General features: G+C 56.1%; 1 protein-coding gene and 1 non-coding gene across 2 annotated transcripts; both read left to right on the top strand.

Moving 5' to 3' along the window:
- Positions 1-19: 19 nt before the first annotated feature.
- TRNAI-AAU lies at positions 20-93 on the top strand. The gene has a single exon. It is a non-coding gene; the product is annotated as a tRNA-Ile (tRNA).
- Positions 94-471: 378 nt separating this feature from the next.
- On the top strand, positions 472-18651 carry ZNF839 (zinc finger protein 839). Its single transcript, XM_040975680.1, has 8 exons — positions 472-657; positions 4103-4834; positions 7553-7765; positions 9819-9911; positions 13364-13513; positions 16250-16390; positions 16487-16610; positions 17724-18651. Exons 1-8 carry the CDS (start codon positions 472-474, stop codon positions 18620-18622), a joined length of 2538 nt encoding a protein of 845 aa, XP_040831614.1. The 3' UTR covers positions 18623-18651.
- Positions 18652-20070: the final 1419 nt, after the last annotated feature.

Genomic DNA, 20070 nt, shown 5'->3' with positions numbered 1-20070 from the left:
TGGAGGGCTGACACCCAGTGGCCGGTTAGCTCAGTTGGTTAGAGCGTGGTGCTAATAACGCCAAGGTCGCGGGTTCGATCCCCGTACGGGCCAAGTGAGCTTTTTGAGATCTGGCTTTTTAGCCGCGGCTGTAAAGCATCTCCTTCCGCGTGTCGAAAGCGTGCCGGCTTCCCCCCGGGCCTAGGCATTCCGAACACCTGCGGCCAGCCAGCGGTCTCTCTGGCTCTCCGGGAGCTGCGGCCCCGGCTTTGGGAGACTTCTCAGGCGGGAACCGAACCCGCGGGGCCAGGTCGGCGGCCGGCCAGGGGCGGGGCCAGCAGGGTCCCGCCCCGGGAGCCTCAGCAGCGCGGCGCCCGCTGAGGTGTCTTGGCCTGCGGGGCCCTCGTAGGCCGCCCGGCTCCCAGGTGACGCACATCCCTTGCCGCCGTCCGTCGCACGGAGACCGGAGTTCGAGTCCCCGCTCCCGCCGCCATGGCCGCCCCTGAGGCTGAGGGCGGCGGCGTCCGGCGCCTGGCCCCGCTGGGCCCCGAGCAGCTGCGGCGCGTGCTGGAGCTGGTGACGAGGGCGCGTCCGCCCCCGGTGGTGCTGCGGGACGCGGCGCGGCAGGCGGCCCCGCGGCGGGGCCCCGGCCCCGCGTCCCCGCGCCTGCCGCCCCAGGTGAGGCCCGGGAGCGGGCGAGCGGGGACACTGAGGCCCTGGGCGCCCCCGCCGTGCGGCCGCGTCCCTTCGGCGGGCCGCGGGGTGGCCGGGGAGCCCCGCGAGGGCAGGGCGGGCGTCGGGGCGCGCGCCTCGCTTCGTCCTGCGGTGCCCGGGCACCGGGGCGCGGGCGGGCCGGGGGCGTCGGACGCCCCAGGTCCGGTCCTCCCGGTCACCGCGCACCGCCCTGAGCTCGCTGCTCCCCCAGCCTTGGCAGAGTGGAGGTGGCCGCTGAGGGCTGCGTCCGGGCCCGGGAGTTCGGCGGGTGTGAGCGTGGCTCGCTCGAGCTGGTGGAAGCTGGGGTGCACGGGTCGCCCCCGCCCCAGCTGGGCCCGGCCTGCTAGTCCTTGGTGCTCAGAGCGAGGCAGTGACGCGCCAAGGGCGCGCGGGGTGGCTGCCGTCCAGGGCCCTGTCCTCCCCCACTGGACGTGGCACATTTTCTGTCTAATGCCAGCCGAGTGGCGAGGGCGTCGTGTTCTAGCTGACATGTTGCAGGATGTACCCCCGTTCTGCTGGGACGCCCTGTCCCCACTGTGCCCTGAGGCCCGCAAGGCCACCAGCCGCGTCCTGGTCCCTGAGGAACTGGAAACTATCAGGAGGTCAGACATGACCCAGATAACTGCTTACTTGAATGGCCGAGTGGCAGGACAGAGAGAGGAAGGTCGGGGCTCTTCCTCCCCCCGTGCCTGCCAGAGGCGGGGCCCGGGACTCCGTCCTTGGCTGCACGTGCTGACGGACCCGGGTGCCTCCTGGGAGCTTGGTGGGGCATAGTCCCCAGCACTCCCACGTGGAAGCAGGCTTATCCTGTGCCACAGCCCGCGCAGTGGGCCACTGCAGGGGACAGTGTCATTACAACACAAAAGGTGGGCATCCTCCCATGGGGCGGACAGCTGCAGGCTCCTGCTCACCTTCCAACCCTGCACAGGTGTCGCCAGCTACACATCCCTCTGCCATGCGTCTGTGTGTTCATGGGTGTGTGTGTGTGTTTACATCTGTAACGCTGTGTGTGCTTACATCTGTAACGCTGTGTGTGTGTTTACATCTGTAATGCTGTGTGTGCTTACATCTGTAACGCTGTGTGTGTGTGTGTTTACATCTGTAACGCTGTGTGTGTGTTTACATCTGTAAGGCTGTGTGTGTTTACATCTGTAACGCTGTGTGTGTTTACATCTGTAACGCTGTGTGTGTTTACATCTGTAACGCTGTGTGTGTTTACATCTGTAACGCTGTGTGTGCTTACATCTGTAACGCTGTGTGTGTGCTTACATCTGTAACGCTGTGTGTGTTTACATCTGTAACGCTGTGTGTGTGCTTACATCTGTAACGCTGTGTGTGTGTGCTTACATCTGTAATGCTGTGTGTGCTTACATCTGTAACGCTGTGTGTGTGCTTACATCTGTAACGCTGTGTGTGTTTACATCTGTAACGCTGTGTGTGCTTACATCTGTAACGCTGTGTGTGCTTACATCTGTAACGCTGTGTGTGTGCTTACATCTGTAACGCTGTGTGTGTTTACATCTGTAACGCTGTGTGTGTGCTTACATCTGTAACGCTGTGTGTGCTTACATCTGTAACGCTGTGTGTGTTTACATCTGTAACGCTGTGTGTGTTTACATCTGTAACGCTGTGTGTGTGTGCTTACATCTGTAACGCTGTGTGTGCTTACATCTGTAACGCTGTGTGTGTGCTTACATCTGTAACGCTGTGTGTGTGCTTACATCTGTAACGCTGTGTGTGTTTACATCTGTAACGCTGTGTGTGTGTGCTTACATCTGTAACGCTGTGTGTGCTTACATCTGTAACGCTGTGTGTGCTTACATCTGTAACGCTGTGTGTGCTTACATCTGTAACGCTGTGTGTGCTTACATCTGTAACGCTGTGTGTGTTTACATCTGTAACGCTGTGTGTGTTTACATCTGTAACGCTGTGTGTGCTTACATCTGTAACGCTGTGTGTGCTTACATCTGTAATGCTGTGTGTGTTTACATCTGTAACGCTGTGTGTGTTTACATCTGTAACGCTGTGTGTGTGTGCTTACATCTGTAACGCTGTGTGTGTTTACATCTGTAACGCCTAAAGCCTTGGGACCCTGCACCCATGTGGGAGACCCAGAAGAAGTTCCTGGCTCCTGGTTTCAGATCGGCTCAGCTCCAGCTGTTGCGGCCCCTTGGGGAGTGAAGCATTGGATGTAAGATCTGCTTCTCTGTCTCTCCTCCTTTCTGTGTATCTGCTTTTCCAATAAAAAAAAAAATGCATGAGTACAGCTGCAAAGGATATACTCATTCCTTTTTTTTTTTAAAAGATTTATTTTTATTATGTTTTTATTGGAAAGGCGGATATACAGAGAGGAGAGACAGAGAGGAAGATCTTCCGTCCGATGATTCACTCCCCAAGTGAGCGCAACGGCCGATTCTATGCCGATCCAAAGCCAGGAGCCGTTTCTGGATCTCCCACGCGGGTGCAGGTCCCAAAGCTTTGGGCCGTCCTCGACTGCTTTCCTGGGCCACAGGCAGGGAGCTGGAAGGGAAGTGGGGCTGCTGGGATTAGAACAGGCATCCATATGGGATCCCGGGCGTGCAAGGCGAGGACCTTAACCACTTGCGCCACCGCGCCGGGCTCTACTCATTTCTTTTAAAAAAAATTTTCTTTTTGGGGCCACAACGGCTGGAGCTGAGTGATCAAAAGCCAGAAGCCAGGAGCTTCTTCTGGGTCTCCCACACGGATGCAGGGTCCCAAGGCTTTGGGCCGTCCTCCACTGCTTTCCCAGTGCACAAGCAGGAGCTGGGTGGGAAGCAGGACTGCTGGGATTAGAATTGGTGCCCATGTGGGATCCCGGAGCATTCAAGGTGAGAGCTTTACCTGCTATGCTATCATGCAGGGCCCAAAAATCATTATTTTCATCTCCTCAAAAGACAGCATGCTCTCCCATCTGCGGACGCATTCCCCAAATGCCGCAGTAGTGGTGGGCCTACACAAAGCCATGAGCCTGTCAGTCCACTCGGGTCTCCCGGACGGCAGAGCCCCTGCTCTGCACCATCATCTCGCAGCATGTCAGCTGTGTGAGGGCCTGCGGGACCCAGAATCCAGACTCTCTGTGGGCAGGGAGCAGGGGTGCAGGTGTCCCTGCCCATGTCTGGGCCCTTGTCCCTGTGTCTGTGCTGTGACCATGTGGAGCAGATGCCAGCAGAGGCCGCGTCTCAGCAGGTATTTCTGTGCTTGTGTGTGGACTGGAGTGTGCACGGTGCGTCTGTGGTCAGCACGTCTGCCGCATCCCTAGGAGCTGCAAGACGGGCATGCGCCCTTTAGAGTTCCGAGAGGTCAGTGCTGGGTTTGCACTGAAGGCACACTGCACAAGTGTCTGATAAGCGTCGCATGTCTTTTTCTCTTTCCTGTCTCTGTGTTGAAGCAGCTGGAAGCCATCTGTGTCAAGGTGACATCTGGAGGAACAAGAGGCCCCGAGAGGCCGATGTCCCCCCTGGCCACCGTCCTGCCCCACACCGTGCGTCCGGGCCTGCCACCTGGGAGGAGCTGCATCCTGGTGGGGCGGCACAGCTCCAGCCCACAGCTGCCGAGAGGACAGCTCCATGCTCCTCGGGCGTCAGTGCGGCCCGTTCTTGCCAGCTCGCCCCCAGCACCTGAGGCTGCCAGCGACCGGGGCTCCAGCTTCCACACTGAGAAGCTGAAGAGGCCCTTCAAAGTGAGAACTCGCTCTGGGCGCGTCTCTCGCCCTCCCAAGCACAAAGCCAGGGATTACAAGTTCATCAAGACAGAAGACTTGGCAGACGGGCACGTGTCTGACTCCGACGACTACTCAGAACTCAGTGTGGAAGAAGACGAGGACCAGAAGGGAAAGCAGGTGCTCTTCGACCTAGCCAGCTGCTCCCTGAGGCCCAAAACATTTAAGTGTCAAAGCTGTGAAAAGTCGTACATCGGGAAGGGTGGCCTGGCCCGGCACTTTAAACTCAACCCTGGCCATGGTGTGCTGATCGTGCCTGAGCAGGCCAATGCAGACCTAACGCAGCAGTGCGTGGGGACAGGGGCCATGGGCTGCACCTCCCCAGAACTACCTGCGCCCGCCAAAGAAGGGCCCCTGGCCGGCTGTGCCGCAGGGGCGGAGCCAGCATGGCACAGCCTACAGGTAACTGCCTGCCTGGGTGGCAGGTGCAGGTCCCACCCCATCCTCAGATCAACCTAACAGCCTGACGGGGTCCAGGCCCACTTGGGTGGAACCAGAGTCACATGGCAGGGGATCCTTTGTCTGCCCAGCTGCCAGACACCAGCAGCAAGCATCTTCCCGCCCTGGAGACAGCTGCTAGTTCTTAAGGTCTGCGCGAGAGCCTTGTTGGGAAGGTGGCCCCTGGGAGTGGCGATCTACAAGCAGGGCTTCCAGGAGCAGCCACAGCGGCCTGTCCTTGTCCTTGTCCCTCCCAAAATGCCGGGTTAGACCCAGCGGGTGAGACATGGTGCGTGCAGCTCCGTATCAGCATTACTCCCCAGCGTGTTTTATTGTGACAGACAGAACTTTCATGCAATAGTTCACTCCCAGGATGGTCACGATGGCTGGGACTCTGCCAGGTCAAGCCAGGAGTTTTGCCCGAGTCTCCCACATGGGTACAGCGGCCCAAATAGTTGACACATCTCTGCTTTTCCCCAGGCCATTAATAGGGAGCTGGATCAGAAGTGAGGCCGCTGGGATTCAAACCAGCACCCAAGGGCTTGGCGCGCTAGCCTGGCAGCTGGAGTCCTCACCTTGCATCCTCAGGGATCCCACATGGGTGCCAGTTTGTGTCTCAGCTGCTCCACTTCCCATCCAACTTCCTGCTTGTGGCCTGGGAAAGCAGTCGCGGACAGCCCAAAGCCTTGGGACCCTGCACCCTGCGTGGGAGACCCGGAAGAGGCTCCTGGCTTCAGCTCGACTCTGGCCATTGTGGCCACTTGGGTAGTGAATTAGTGGACAGATCTTTCCGGCTCTCCTCTGTAAATCTGCCTTTCCAATTAAAATAAATTCATCTTTAAAAAAAAATATGTATTTATTTTTATTACAAAGTCAGATATATACAGAGAAGAGGAGAGACAGAGAGGAAGATCTTCCATTGGATGATTCATTCTCCAACTGAGCTCAACAGCTGGTGCTGTGCCGATCAGGAGCCAGGAGCTCCTTCCAGGTCTCCCACGCGGGTGCAGGGTCCCAGGGCCTTGGGCCGTCCTCGACTGCTTTCCCAGGCCACAAACAGGGAGCTGGATGGGAAGTAGAGCTGCTGGGATTAGAACCGGTGCCCATGTGGGATCCCGGGCGTTCAAGGTGAGGACTTCAGCCGCTAGGCCACGGCACCAGGCCCAGGGCTGTTCATTGATAATATCTAGATATTAACTGATTTTTATGCATTTTAAATACTGATATTTTGCTGAATTCCCATTTTGTTTTTTTAAGATTTACTGATTTTTATTGGAAAGTCAGATATATAGATAGAAGGAGAAACAGAGGGGAAAATCTTGTGTCTACTGAATCACTCCCGCAAGTGGCTGGAAGTGAACATATCCGAAGCCAGGAGCCAGGAGCCTCCTCCAGGTCTCCCATGTGGGTGCAGGGTCCCAAGCTTTGGGCCATCCTCGACTGCTTTCCCAGGCCACAAGCAGGGAGCTGGATGGGAAGCAGGCTGGCTGGGACACAAACTGATGCCCATATGGGATCCTGGCGCATGCAGGGCAAGGGCTTTAGCCACTAGGCTATTGTGCTGGACCCTGAAATCCCTTATTCTAATAGGAGTGTGTGTGAGTGAGTGGGTTAGGGTTTCCTACTAGCAGCAGCACTGGGCAGGGAGGACTGCCTGTTGCTAGGTTTGCCTGTTGCTGACTTTGCTGCAAGGAGAATAGTGAAGTTAGTGTTACTTTTTATTTATTTACTTGAAAGGGCTACAGAGTCAGAGAGAAATGTTCCAACTGCTGGTTTACTTCAAAGGCTGCGATGGCAGAGTGGAGACAAGGCTGAGAGAGGATGGGAAGGAGGAGAGAGGCCGCTCATCTGCTGCCTTGGTTGGCTCCGGGAGGACTGCACCAGCCAGGGCTGGCCAAGCTGCAGGTCCCTCACGGGAGAAGGGGTGTTGGAGCCAGGGTCGGCTGGTTCCTAGGCGCAGGAGCAGGCGGCTGGATGGGAAGCGGAGCAGCAAGGACTGATGTGCTGCTGTCACTGGGGCTGTCAGGCTCATTGTGTCTCAGTGTCCATCCTTGTGCTGCCTCGATCCCTGCAGTTTTGGCTCTGGCACTTGCCCCGTGCACTGGGAGTGCCTGGGGTACTCTTGGGGCAGCACTTTGCTGATGGCGAGAGAACCCTTCTCACCACCGTTTGCAGGAGCCAGGTGCAGGGCCTGAACTGGGAAGAAAGCTTGAAGGGGTGTCTTAAGGAAAGCCTAGAAACATCGGTCATAGGGTCCTGGTGTTGTAGCCTAGTTCGTGTTCCAGCTGCTCTACTTCTCATCCAGCTCCCTGCTGTGTCCTGGGAAAGCAGTCGAGGACGGCCCAAAGCTTGGGACCCTGCACCCACATGGGAGACCAGGGAGAAGCTTCTGGCTCCTGGCTTTGGATTAACTAAGCTCCAGCCTTGGCAGCCACTTGGGGAGTGAACCTGTGGATGGAAGATCTTCCTCTCTGTCTTCTCTTCTATTTTGTAAATCTGCCTTTCCAATAAAAAACAAATGTTTAAAAAATGAAAAGCATCAGTTATAGTTAATGTGTCTGGATTAAAGAGAACATAATTGATCATGTTGCTTGGCTTTTTTTTTTTTACATTGTTTTGCTATAAGGTTTCATGCTAACGTGTAAAACATTTCTTTTATTCTCCGACTTGCAACACGTCTAGGTTGGTCAGTCAGTAGACGCTGAAGAGGTAGTGCCAACAGAGCCGGAAAACCAAACTCATTCCGTCCTGGGGTCGCGGAGCCTCCCGGGAGCCCAAGGAAGCAGGTGCCCTGCGACTCCTGCAGAGCCCTTGGCCACTGCCGCCCCGCCCTGGCAGGGCACTGCTGCGGCCAGCAGGGCACGTGCGTGGAGGGGCCGAGCCCAGCTCCTGCAGGTACATCCTTCTTGCCACTGTCTTCAAAGCTGTTTCTTTGTCATGACGCCACAATGCATTACCAAGTTGTTGGGCTGGCATAGTGGCTCAATAAGCTGATCCTTCAGCTGCCAGTGCCAGTATCCCACATGGGTGCCAGTTTGTGTCCCAGCTACTCCACTGCCCAGCCAGCTCCCTGCTTGTGCCTGGGGACCTGCTCCCGCATGGGAAACCTGGACGAAGCTCCTGCTTTACGTTGCCTCAGCCCAGCTCTGGCCAATTGCGGCCACTTGGGGAGTGAACCAATAGATGGAAGACCTTTTTGTCCCTCCTCTCTGTTGATCTGCCTTTCCAATACAAATAAATAAACCTTAAAAAGAAAAAATTAAAATACTGAGGAGGGGTGCTTGGCCCAGCAGTTATGTTGCCTGGGTCAAGTCTGGCCGCCCTGCTGCTGCAGCCTTCTGTCGCCCAGCGATGGCCCTGCATGCAAGCCCTGGTTGCGCTGCCTGCTCAGGCTCTTATGGCTGTGGTGGGCAGTGCAGGTGAGAAACCCTGGATGGAAGCTCTTGCCCTCTCTAAGTTAAATTAATAATTTTTTAAAGGAAATCACAAAACTTTATTTTATTTATTTTTAAAGATTTATTTTCATTGCAAAGTCAGATACACAGAGAGGAGGAGAGACAGAGAGGAAGATCTTCCATCGGATGATTCACTTCCCAGGTGACCACAATGGCCAGTGCTGCACCGATCCAGAGCCAGGAGCAAGGAATCTCCTCTAGGTCTCCCACACGGGTGCAGGTCCCAAGGCTTTGGGCCGTCCTCGACTGCTTTCCCAGGCCACAAGCAGGGAGCTGGATGGGAAGTGGAACTGCCGGGATTAGAACCGGTGCTCATATGCGATCCCAGCATGTTTCGGGGCAAGGGATTTAGCCGCTAGGCCACGCCGCCGGGTCCATCAACCACCAGGTTTTAAAAAGGCGAATTTAAGGCCCTGTTCAGTAGCCTAGCAGTTACTCACCTTGCATGCACCGGAATCTTATATGGGCGCCGGTTCTAATCCAGGTGGCCCTGCTTTCCATCCAGCTCCCTACTCGTGGCCTGGGAAAGCAGTCGAGGATGGCCCAAAGCCTTGGGACCCTGCACCTGCATGGGAGATCCGGAAGAGGCTCTGGCTTCAGATCAGCACATCTCTGGCCATTGCGGACATTTGGAAGTGAATAATTGGATGGAAGATCCTCCTTTTTGCCCTCTGTATATCTGACTTTCCAATAAAAATAAACAAATCTTAAAAAAGATCAAGGGCCCAGCGCGGTGGCGCAAGTGGTTAAGTCCTTGCCTTGCACGCCCGGGATCCCATATGGGTGCCTGTTCTAATCCCAGCAGCCCTGCTTCCCTTCCAGCTCCCTGCCTGTGGCCCGGGAAAGCAGTTGAGGATGGCCCAAAGCTTTGGGACCCTGCACCCGCGTGGGAGACCCAGAAGAGGCTCCTGGCTTCGGATCGGCATAGTATCGGCCGTTGCGTTCACTTAGGGAGTGAATCATCGAATGAAAGATCTTCCTCTCTGTCTCTTCTCTCTGTATATCTGACTTTCCAATAAAAAATAATAATAATAATAATAAAAAAGATCAAAAAGGTGAATTTGGAAGGGTCTGATCACGCTGTCAGCAGCTGGTAGGTAACCTGCCATATTGGATGGCCTGGGTTGCTTTGGCCCTGGCTCTAGGGCGGGGTCTCTTCTCCCCACCTGGCCGGTTTCAGATGTCTCCCTGTGAGCCTCACTGTGTTCGCTCTGCACCTGCCTCTGGTTGTGCAGTTCACTGCTGATTCCTCGGGCCTCTGTATGGTGCTGCCTGGCCGGAGGCACCTGCCTGTGCTGGTTGGTGTGCCCGGAGGGCCAGGGTATGTCTTGGCACTGCTGTGTCCTTCCCGGGCACAGGGCCCACCCTTGGGCCTGGCACTGGGGAGCCAAGGGAGAGACTGGCTCTCAGACACATGTGTAGTGTTAGTTAGTTGCTGAGTTTCAGGAACAGGAGGACTCCTGGGAGGCTCACCAAGTGCTTTTCTTTCACAGCTTCTTGAGCAGTCTGACCAGGAGGACCTGATGCAGCTGGCCCTGCCACAGCTGGCTCGCGCCGTGACCCTGTATGAGTTTCTGCTGTTGAAGGTAAGCCCCTATAATGTGCCCAGACTGGTGACCGCTCAGGGAGCCATTCTTCCTTTATTTTTAAATTTTTAAATTATTTTTTAATATAAGTGTTATTTTTGATGATGTTTACATAATTGATTAGGATGGGAAGGGTCGAGGATTAGGGGAAAGTAGGTGAGACCATTGTTTACAAATTTTCTTTTTCTTCTTCCTGTGGGAGAAGGAGGGAGACAGGGGAGCCGCACCCAGCCTCCCAGTCGCCTCGGTGCCCGGAGATGGGGAATGGCCACTAGTGTCAGTCATCTCAGGGTCTTCGGCGTGAAGGTTTTCTGAGGATTCTGCTCCAGTAATTCTGAAATGTTGTCAATCTCACTGCTTCAAGGATAAGGAAATCCTTCCAAGGTCTGTTGGCTGACATGGCCCACCTTAGAGCCTCTATTTTGCCCAGATATTTGCTGTCAACGCTTGGTTGGTGTGACCAATTTGTTCCTCCCTCTGCACTGGTACCAGATGTCCTCTGCAGGCCCCAATGGACGGCCGTATCTTCCATGTGCATCTGGGCATCCATGGACTGATCTTTTTAGCCGCTGAGGAGATCCAGTTCTAACATGTGCGCTCCACGGTCAGACCTTGGAAACTGCAGTTCCCCCCAGGGTTGGAGTTCTGAAGCCAGTGGTTCATTTCAGGGATCCCCAGAGAAACTTTGTTTGAAGTGACCCTAGACATGACTCAGGCGTGCTTGTCAGTACAGAGTCTGGCTCATTCTGTCGCCACACCGGCCTATGCACACGCTGGTAGTTGAAATGGCTGGGTTGGTTCTGACTACGACCTCATCTCTTGCCTCAATCAGTGGGTGCTGTGGCCCAGCCCAATCCTGCCTACTACACACTCAGCTCTCACATGTATCAGTGGGAACTGCAGCCTAGTCAGAGCGACCCCCAGGAACCCTCACCAGGCCTGCCCCCAGCCCTGGTTCCTGTACTTACCAGTATGTGTGGCAGATGGGTCCAGTCTGTCCCACATCCCATTCAGCTCTCATACATGTCAATGAGCACTGAAGCCTAGCTCAACCCAACCAGCCCCACTATCCAGCCCACACATGTGCCGGTGGGTGCAACCTCCTTTTAGTCAGGCCTTCACCCCAGTTCTGGTTCTGATGCTTACCAGGGGGAGTTGCAGCCCACCAGAGGAGTGCCACAATTTCCCTCCTGGACCCACTTTTATGCACTTTCTATTTGGTTCTGCAGTCTAGCTTGACAGGACTTGCCCCCAGTCCCAGCACCTGCCAGCTGATGCTGCAGCAAAGCCCAACCAGCCTACACTTACTCTGGCTCATGCACCAGTGGGTGCAGTCGGTCAGCCCAGCCTGGGTCTTAACCCTGTTCACATGCAGGCCAACAGGTGTTGTGGCCGTACCTAGCCTGCTTGGTCCCAGTTCCCAGCCTCACATTCACCAGTGGAGCAGTAGCCCAACAGGAGAGCCCCTGCAGATCCCGGAGATTCTCTTGACAGGTCGTGCACATGCTGGGGCTGCTGCAGCCAGTCTGGCATGACCCACCTCATTGCGGCATTTGCAGGCAGGTGCTGTAGCCTGGCCTGGCCTGCCTCTGGTTCCAGCTCATGCTGGTGGGTGTTGCAGACTAGTCCTTCTCAGCCAGCTCCCAGTCCAGACTCTAATGTGAACTGGTTGGTGTTGCGGCCTGACCTTGCTGACCTGCACCCCGACCTGGTTCTCAGATCTTCCAGCAAATGTTATGAACTGGCCCAGCCTGGCCTGACCCAGACCTGAGCCACATGTATGCTGGCAGGTGTTGTAACCTGGCCTGGTCTGGGCTGCTCCCTCCCCTGGTTCTTGTGCTCACCTGCAGGGACTGCCTCCTGACAAAGGAGCTCTCCTCTATCAGGTTCCCTCCTGGTGGTAGATCTCGCACACCCCAGTGGGTCGTTGGCCCAGACTGGCAGGAACAATGAACCTGCCCAGCCAGCCCACACCCATTCTGGTTCTTATTGTTGGGTGTTGCAGCCCAACCACACCTGTTCCACACCCAGATTCAGCTCTCACATTGCGCAGTGGACACTGAGATTTAGCCCAGCCCATCCTATACCCACCCTGGCTCTCACAAGCACCAGTAAAGGTTGGAGTCAAGCCCAGTCTGGCACACCCAAGACTGTCCACACCCATGCCGAGGGACACTGCTGTCATGTCCAGCCCATATCACTGCTCCCATTCTGGCACTCACGCTCACCAGTGAGAACCACCACCTAGCCAGGGTGTCCCTTTAGCTCCCCAACCAGGCCTGTTCCTAGCTATAGATCTTGCACAGGCCAGTGGTTGCTCTGACCTTGCTTGGCATAGCCCAGCCCTTCTTGGCCTTTGCCATTAGATGCTGAAGCCTAGCCTGTCCTGGCCTGCCCTCAGTCCCAACTCTTTCTAGCAGGTGCTGCAGCCTAGCCCTGCCCAGTCTGCTCTTATCTCTGACTCATGCAAACTGGTAAGTGTAATAGCCTAGCCTGGCATGACCAGCATTCCAGCTTGGCTCCTGCACATGCTGTGGGCTAAAGTTGGCCCATCCTTGCCTGGTCTGTCCCCGCTCCAGAACCAACCCTCACATTGGCTGATGGGTGGAGCTACTTTGCCCAGCCTGCCCAGCACCCAGGTCTGAATCACATGCCCATCAGTGGGAGCTCTGGCCCACCGGAGGTGTTTTCCAAGTTTCCCCACCAGGCTTATCCCTGGACCCAGATCTCACATGTGCTGTCAGGTGTTAGCCACCCCCCGCCAGAATAATCTGTCTCCTCCATTCCAGCCTTTGTATGAGCTGGTGGATGTTGCAGCCCAGTGTACCCCACATCCCATGCCTCTTGGTACTGCTTGGCCTGTCCCCAGCTCCATTACCCATGAGTGTCAGAGGGTTCCATGGTCATGCCTAGCTCAGCCCATCAATGCTCCTAGCTCTTGAGCAAACCAGCAGAAATCGCAGTTCCATAGGGATGGAGCCACATATCCCCTTCAGAATCACTCCCGACCTAATTCTCTTGTGTGCTGTCAGTGTCATGGCCCAGCCTGACATTACCCGTCCCCTGTTCCTACGCTCACTGGTGGGTACTGTGATCTAGTCCTGCCAAGTAGGCCCCCAGTCCTAGCTTAGTGTACATTGGTAAGTGGTCTCTGGCTAGATGTCTCCCAGGCTGGCCATTTCCCACACCTGTATTGGTTGTCCTGTGCAAGGGAGGCGGCCAGCTGGGGCCTGCCCTACCTGGGCTCTTTCCTGCCCAGCCCACCCTCCCAAGGCAACCCTGCCTGCCTGGGCCCCACTGCACCCCCATGACAGCCCCAGGCCCAGCCTATCCCATGGCTGTTCCCGCATCGGGGCTGCTGGCCTGCTAGGGGCCATGGCACGTATGTCCTCACCCTGTTGCTGTGTCTGCCCGTCTCAAGGTGAGTATTGTTTTGGCCATCTCTTGGGAAGGTTGAAGAGGGTCGTCTCGCAAAGCCCCTGTTCCCGGCCGTGTACAAGGAGTTTGAGGAGTTGCATGTGATGGTGAAGAAGCTCTGTCAGGATTACCTTGGAAGCTGCAGTCCGAGTGCCCAGGAGCCCCTGGAAATCAACGACAGGAAGGTAACTGGACTGAGAGTGAGCCGGGGGAGGTAGCCAGGAGGCAGGGTCTGTGGAAGAGAGGTGCCTGCAGGGACGCCGGCCTCACACCCAGCCACTCCGGCTTGTCTGCCCCCCTCGGGTCACGTGTTCTTTCTGAGCATTAGGACAGGGAACACTGTTCAGGTGAGGAGCTCCTGAAGAAAACTGGAGCTGCCACACTGGTCCTGCTGGCGCCGACAGCACCAGCCTCCAGGGCGCTCCAGGATGGGTCCTTGGTGCAGCGTGGGCCTCTGTGGGTGGTTCAGCCACTTCTCACTGCAGTGTCATTGTCAACACCACACCGCCTTTACCTGTTGGATTCTTTGTAATGGTCAGTCAGGACTGATGTGGTTTTGCATGCTTTGGATAAAGCCAAGCGCTGGGTGCATCCAGAAGCATGTGGCCTGGGGGACTCTGGGGACCCCTTGTCTGTGAGCATCTACCTCACTGTAGCTCATGGAGTCCCTGGGCCTCCTGACCCCACACTGCCCTCAAGGAACCAGCCACTATCCAGTCAGCAGTGGGGAGTCTCAGAAGAGCTGGCTGCTTTACCTGCTCTTCCTGCCACCTGAAATGAGCAACTGTTTGTGGCCAGCAGGCTTGCTCCGTGGGGTGTGGCCATCGTGATCTGCACCAAGGGCTTGTTGGGCAGTGGGTGCCCTGACGCCCTGTGGCCATCATGGTCTGCACCAAGGGCTTGTTGGGCAGTGGGTGCCCTGACGCCCTGTGGCCATCATGGTCTGCACCAAGGGCTTGTTGGGCAGTGGGTGCCCTGATGCCCTGTGGCCATCATGGTCTGCACCAAGGGCTTGCTGGGCAATGGGTGCCCTGACGCCCTGTGGCCATCGTGGTCTGCACCAAGGGCTTGCTGGGCAATGGGTGCCCTGACACCCTGTGGCCATCGTGGTCTGCGCCAAGGGCTTGCTGGGCAATGGGTGCCCTGATACCCTGTGGCCATCGTGGTCTGCGCCAAGGGCTTGCTGGGCAACGGGTGCCCTGACACCCTGTGGCCATCGTGGTCTGCGCCAAGGGCTTGCCTGGGCATTGGGCGCCCTGACACCCCTGGTGGTTATCATGGTCTGCAATTTATTGCATTGTACACTTTGCTTGGTTTTCTTAGAGGAGGATCTTCACTGGCTGTCATTGGTAGTTGTACACAAATTCTTCAGTTAACCTATTCCATAAGAGCCTTCACATCTGTATTTTCTTAAATTATTGATTATATACTTGGGATAGTTTTTTTGCTAAGCTTCATTTGCTAAGTACAGGGCCCAACTTGTAGTAGTCACCTATATGATTTTTTTGTTGTGGTGGTTGAAAAATGGAGAAACAGAGATTGCACATGTGCCAATTCACTCCCCCAAGTACCCTCCACAGCTGGAAGTGGACCAGGTTGGAGCCAGGAGCCTGGAACTCCCTGCTGGGTGCCACGTGAGTGGAAGGGACCCAAGCACTGGGACCACACCTGTTGCCTCTAGGGTGTGCATTAGCAGGAAACTGGAACTGGAAGAGAGCCCGGACTTGCACCTGGCAGGCGCGGTCCTGATGTGTGATGCTGGGACTCACCTGCAGAGCCTGCCCCCACATGCTGTTTCAACAGTAAGTGAAACAAGCATGAGGCCATCTCGGCGCAAATCAGCTGCGCATGCATGGAGGCCATGCGAGGGCAGTGCTGAATCAGGGGCTGTGGCAGGCATGAAGCTTGCCTGGCCTCTGCTTCCCTTGTGATCTGCCATGCCTTTTGGGCCAGCCCCAAGGCCCAGGAGTTTCCTATGAGTCATGTCCAGCATAACTGGTAATGGCTGTCACTTTGACCCTTAGACCTGGTATTGTACATTGGCTTTGCAAATAAATGCAACTTAAGGCTCAGGGAAGTCCCTTTAGCAGCCATGAGCTCTGTCATTTGGAGAGGGAGAGCAGGGGACAGTGGCAAAGTACTTGGGGAGATGGGTGGAGACCTGAGGGAGACTCAGGGATTTGGGGCTTGGTGAGAGCTGGACAAAGGACTTGTGGTCACAGCAACTTGCTAAACCTCCCAGGCTTCCCGAGAAGCTGGGATCTGGGCTCTCGGCTCCTGAGCTCATAGCCTGTCCTGCACTGGGAACAGAGGCCATAGAGCGGGCAGGGCGAGTTTGCTCATCGGACCAGTGAGAAGTCTGCGAGGAGGCATGCTGGCTGAGAAGGCTGCCCGGGCAGCTGCTCACGGTAGCAGGCTTGGGCTGGCAGGCCAGCGCGTCTAGGTTTCATTTTCCCTCCCACCTTGTGCTAACACTGACCCTCCGGCTCCATCCCTCACCCTTTTCCCTGGCTGGCTGTTTCCTCAGTGTACAAAGCAACTGCCTAAATGGAAGCGGTCACTGGGGTGCTTCAGTCACACGTGGGACACTGGCGTCCCTTAGCAGAGTGCCTGGTTTGAGTCCCAGGTCTGGTTCCAGTTCCAGTTTCCTGCTAACATGATGATGTGCATCCCAGGAGGCAGCAGGTGTGTGGGTCCCGGCTGCCCTAGCCCGGCCCTGGCTTTGCTGGCATTTGGGGATTGAACCATTTAGAAGGACCCCTCTTGTCTGTCTCTCAGATAAGAGGAAAACAAATATATAAACATTTCAATCAATTAAAACATTTTAAAACAGCACAAAATCGGATCCTTGGCTGTGGGCACGCTTCTGAAGACTTGTGCCTGCTTTGAGTGATGTCTCCAATGGGTGCACTGCCCTTCAGGTGGCCGAGTCCCTGGGAATCACCGACGAATTCCTGAGCAAACAAGAAGTGCGCATGGATCGCCCCGCACGCCAGCGCACCAGCCAGGAGACAGATGGCAAGCAGCCAGAGGGAGCCAGCAGCCAGAAGAGGGGCGGTGAGGTGTGCATGGGGTCCGGAGGGCCAGTTCCTCATGGAGTTGAAGTGTGGGCTTGCCAGGTCTTCCTCATCTGTGTTTATGGCACCTTCTCTTCCCAGGCCACAGAGGACCTGCAGGCTTCAGTGAAAAGGACTCGCACTGCAGCTCCCCCTGAGGACACTGCTGAAGCTCCTGCTACCCACGGCCCAGGCTGCAAGCAGCCCCCACCCTTGGGCGCTCCAGGTGCCCGTGAGGGTAAAGTGCAGTGGGCGGGCAGGCGGGCGGGTGCTGGGGATGGCGTCACTGTAGTCCCCATGCTCTGTCTGCTCCTTCCCCGTGGCCCTTGAGGTCTTTGAGGTTTCCTAGGGTTCCTCAACCAAGTGCAGTCAATGCAGGGATGGAGTATTTTCCTGGATTTATTTACCTGACGGAGTAACAGAAGAGGAGGGAAAGATGAAGGTCTTCTGTCTGTTGGATCACTCCTCAAACAGCTGCAGTGGCCAGGGCTGGGCCAGGAGCCTGAACTGCATCCAAGTCTTCCCCACGAGTCCAAGCACACGGGCCACCTGTGCTGCTTTCCCAGGCGCATGAGCAGGAAGTTGGCCTGGGAGTGAAGCAGCTAAGGCTTTGATATGGGATGTTAGCACCACAGGCTGAGCTTAACCGGAAGCCCCACAGTGGTAGCCCTGCTGCAGCTGTGGTGTTTGCCCAGGAAGGTCCAGAGAGGTTGGGTAGAGTGGGTCCCCACGATCCAGACATGGCTCTCCTGGCCAGCTGAGATGCAGCTCTGGAAACAGGATGTTTTGACTTCTCTCCCAACTGGAAGGTCACCAGATCGTGAGGCGTCAAACAGGGTTACTCCCTTGAGCCACCTGGAGAGGTGGTCGCCTCCGTGGCTGCATGTCTGGAGCGCAGCTCCCCTTGGCTAGCCTACCTCCTGCCACCCACAGCTCCATGCACATGGGAAGCTGAGGGCCCAGTCCTGCTGCCCGCACAGCTCTGGAGCAGTTCTGTAGTCCTGGCATCCCTGGAAAGTGAACACGGGTGCTGTGCCTGTTCCCTGAGTCAGGGGGAGGGGCTGGACTGCACATAGCATGTGCAGACGCCTCAGGTCTCTGGTGGCCGTCATCAGTGGGAAGTCACGGAGCCACCCGCTCACTCAGTGGGAATCGAAGAGCACCTGTGGAACCACTCTTGGAATAGGTTCTTAATGAAAATTCGCTGTGAACAGGTAACAGTGACTAAAAAAATTGCCACCAATCCCAAGTAGCAAGGAGACTGCCTGGGACAGTGAGTGCAGGGAACTTCCTGTAGCATACAATGTGCAAGCTGACGTCTGCTTTCTCAACTGTTTAGGTTCCGCCCCTACAGCAAATGGCCAGGCCACTCCCCACTTCGAGGACAGTCAGGAGGTGGCTGTCCAGGAGGGCCGCAGCACACTGTGCACGGGTCAGCAGCTGGAGCAAGTTACTGAGATGCAGATCCAGAGTGGGTGTGCGGGCCCTGACGTGCAGGCCCGGAGCGGGTGTGCGGGCCCTGTTCGCCCTTGCCTGGATTGCAGGGGACCGTCTGTTCAGATTCAGCTGAGAGAGCCAAGGTTTCCTGGACAGAAGGTTCAGGAACCTTCTTCAGGCCAGGACACTGGGGTCAGCATGAGGGGTCCAGCTGCTTGTGGCACACCATTAACACATGGAGGGGCAGAGTCTCTGCTGCCTGGCAGTCCTCAGTGTGCAGAGGACGGACACCACAAGATGCACCACGTCCCCCCAGGCCACCAGCAGGCCAGGGCCAGCCCCATCCTGTGGACAGGGGCCTCGGCCCCACCCCCTGAGAAAGCCGTGTCCCAGGACTGTGTGCCAGTGGACTACGCCTGCAGGACGGTGCCTGAGCCAGGGCCTCAGCTGCCCACCAAAGTGGGTCTTAAAGGCCACATAAGGGACTTGAACCAGGCCTCTTGTGGCCTGGAGGGCATGGTGGCTGTGGGTTCAGCTATGGCTTCCAAAATCCCCGGTGGGGGCAATGAGCTATTGTCTCCAGAACGGGAGCAGCTCTGCATTCAGATGTCCCAGCCCAGTGTCCTGCCAGCTGTCACCCCGGTGGCTGTGCTGCAGGGGAGGGTGGCTGAGGGCGTCCCATTGGCAGCTGTGGACACACTCCTCATCGTGCAGGCGGAGCCTGCCCAGCGACAAGGAGCAGAACCGGGACTCTGGACTGGTCTGTTTGAGGCAAACAAGGCCTTTTCCAACAATGAATAACCTTATATTTATAAAGAATTATGTATTCACATCCCGCTGTTCATGTTTTCCTTTGGAGCCCCTCATAGTAATGGCAGATACATGCCCTGCTGACAATTTTTTTCAAGAGTTATTGGGCCCAGCGCGGTGGCGCAAGTGGTTAAGGTCCTCGCCTTGAATGCCCGGGATCCCATACAGGCACCGGTTCTATCCCGGCAGCCCCGCTTCCCTTCCAGCTCCCCGCCTGTGGCCCGGGGAAGCAGTCGAGGACGGCCCAAGGCTTTGGGACCCTGCACCCACGTGGGAGACCCGAAGAGTCTCCTGGCTTCGGATCGGCATAGTATCGACCGTTGCGCTCACTTGGGGAGTGAATCATCGGACGGAAGATCTTCCTCTCTGTATATCTGCCTTTCCAATAAAAAAATAATAAAACTTTAAATCTTTAAAAAAAATTAAAAAGAGTTACTATTTATTTGTATTGGAAAGGTAGATTTACAGAGAGAAGGAGGGACAGAAAGCCCTTCCACCCATTGGCTCACTCTCCAGGTGGTCAGAACAGCCAGAGCTGAGCCGATCCAAAGCTAGGAGCCAGGAGCCTCCTCTGGGCTTCTCGTGTGGGCGCAGGGTTGCAAGGCCTTGGGCTGTCCTCCACTACTTCCCCAAACCACAAGCAGGGAGCTGGAAGGGAAGTGGAGTGGCCAGGACACAAACTGGCATCCATATGGAATGCCACACTTGGAGGAGGTGGAGGATTAGCCATTTAGCCAGCATACTGACCTTAACAAATCCTTTTTACATGAGGGTGTTTTCTAAGCATCTGTGGAAAATGGAACAAAAAGATGAATTTGTTGCCAAAGAATCTTGAAATCCATTCATAGTTTTTCTTACAATGCCCATGTCCTCGAACTTTCGAAGATGCTTGGCGACTGTTGTACTGTCCGTGTCCTTCAGCCTTGCTCTCTGCTTCCAAAGCATGAGAAACCCTTCTCCCCTGACAAGGGCCATGTTAGAAGCTTCTTCCTGGCTCAGTTAAGAATGGCCAGTGGTCCCAGGCAGTGTGCTGAGAAGCGGGACAGCGAGTCATTTCTGCATGCAGTTTACAGATGAGGAAAGCGGGCCTGGGAGATGGGGTAAGGACCTCTTATCTAGTCACTCACCGAGGTCTCTGCTCTTGCAGTAGTCTTCCTCTGCCGTGTTGCAGGCAGAGGGGTGGTGGTTCTCGCCCTCCCTGGCAGTGCTAGGGAGGGAGCCCTGTGTTTTGCTGGTGGGCCTGCAGGTAGCACAGGAGTGGCCAGCAGAGGCTGCCCAGTTAACCCACCCGAAGCTTCTTCCTTGAGCATGATGCAAGAGGCCCGACAGCAGGGGGCCAACTTCTGTGCCCAGACATGGCTCTCAGGCAGAAGCATTCACTTTCCGTGTTGCACACCAGGATCGCACTATTGTCTGTGCCACTGGGGGTGGCTGGTGAG

This window comes from Ochotona curzoniae, unplaced genomic scaffold, assembly GCF_017591425.1.
Source record: "Ochotona curzoniae isolate NIBS_2020 unplaced genomic scaffold, NIBS_Ocur_1.0 contig_2688, whole genome shotgun sequence".
Lineage (NCBI taxonomy): Eukaryota > Metazoa > Chordata > Mammalia > Lagomorpha > Ochotonidae > Ochotona > Ochotona curzoniae.
This window is presented reverse-complemented; position numbering and strand designations above follow the sequence as displayed.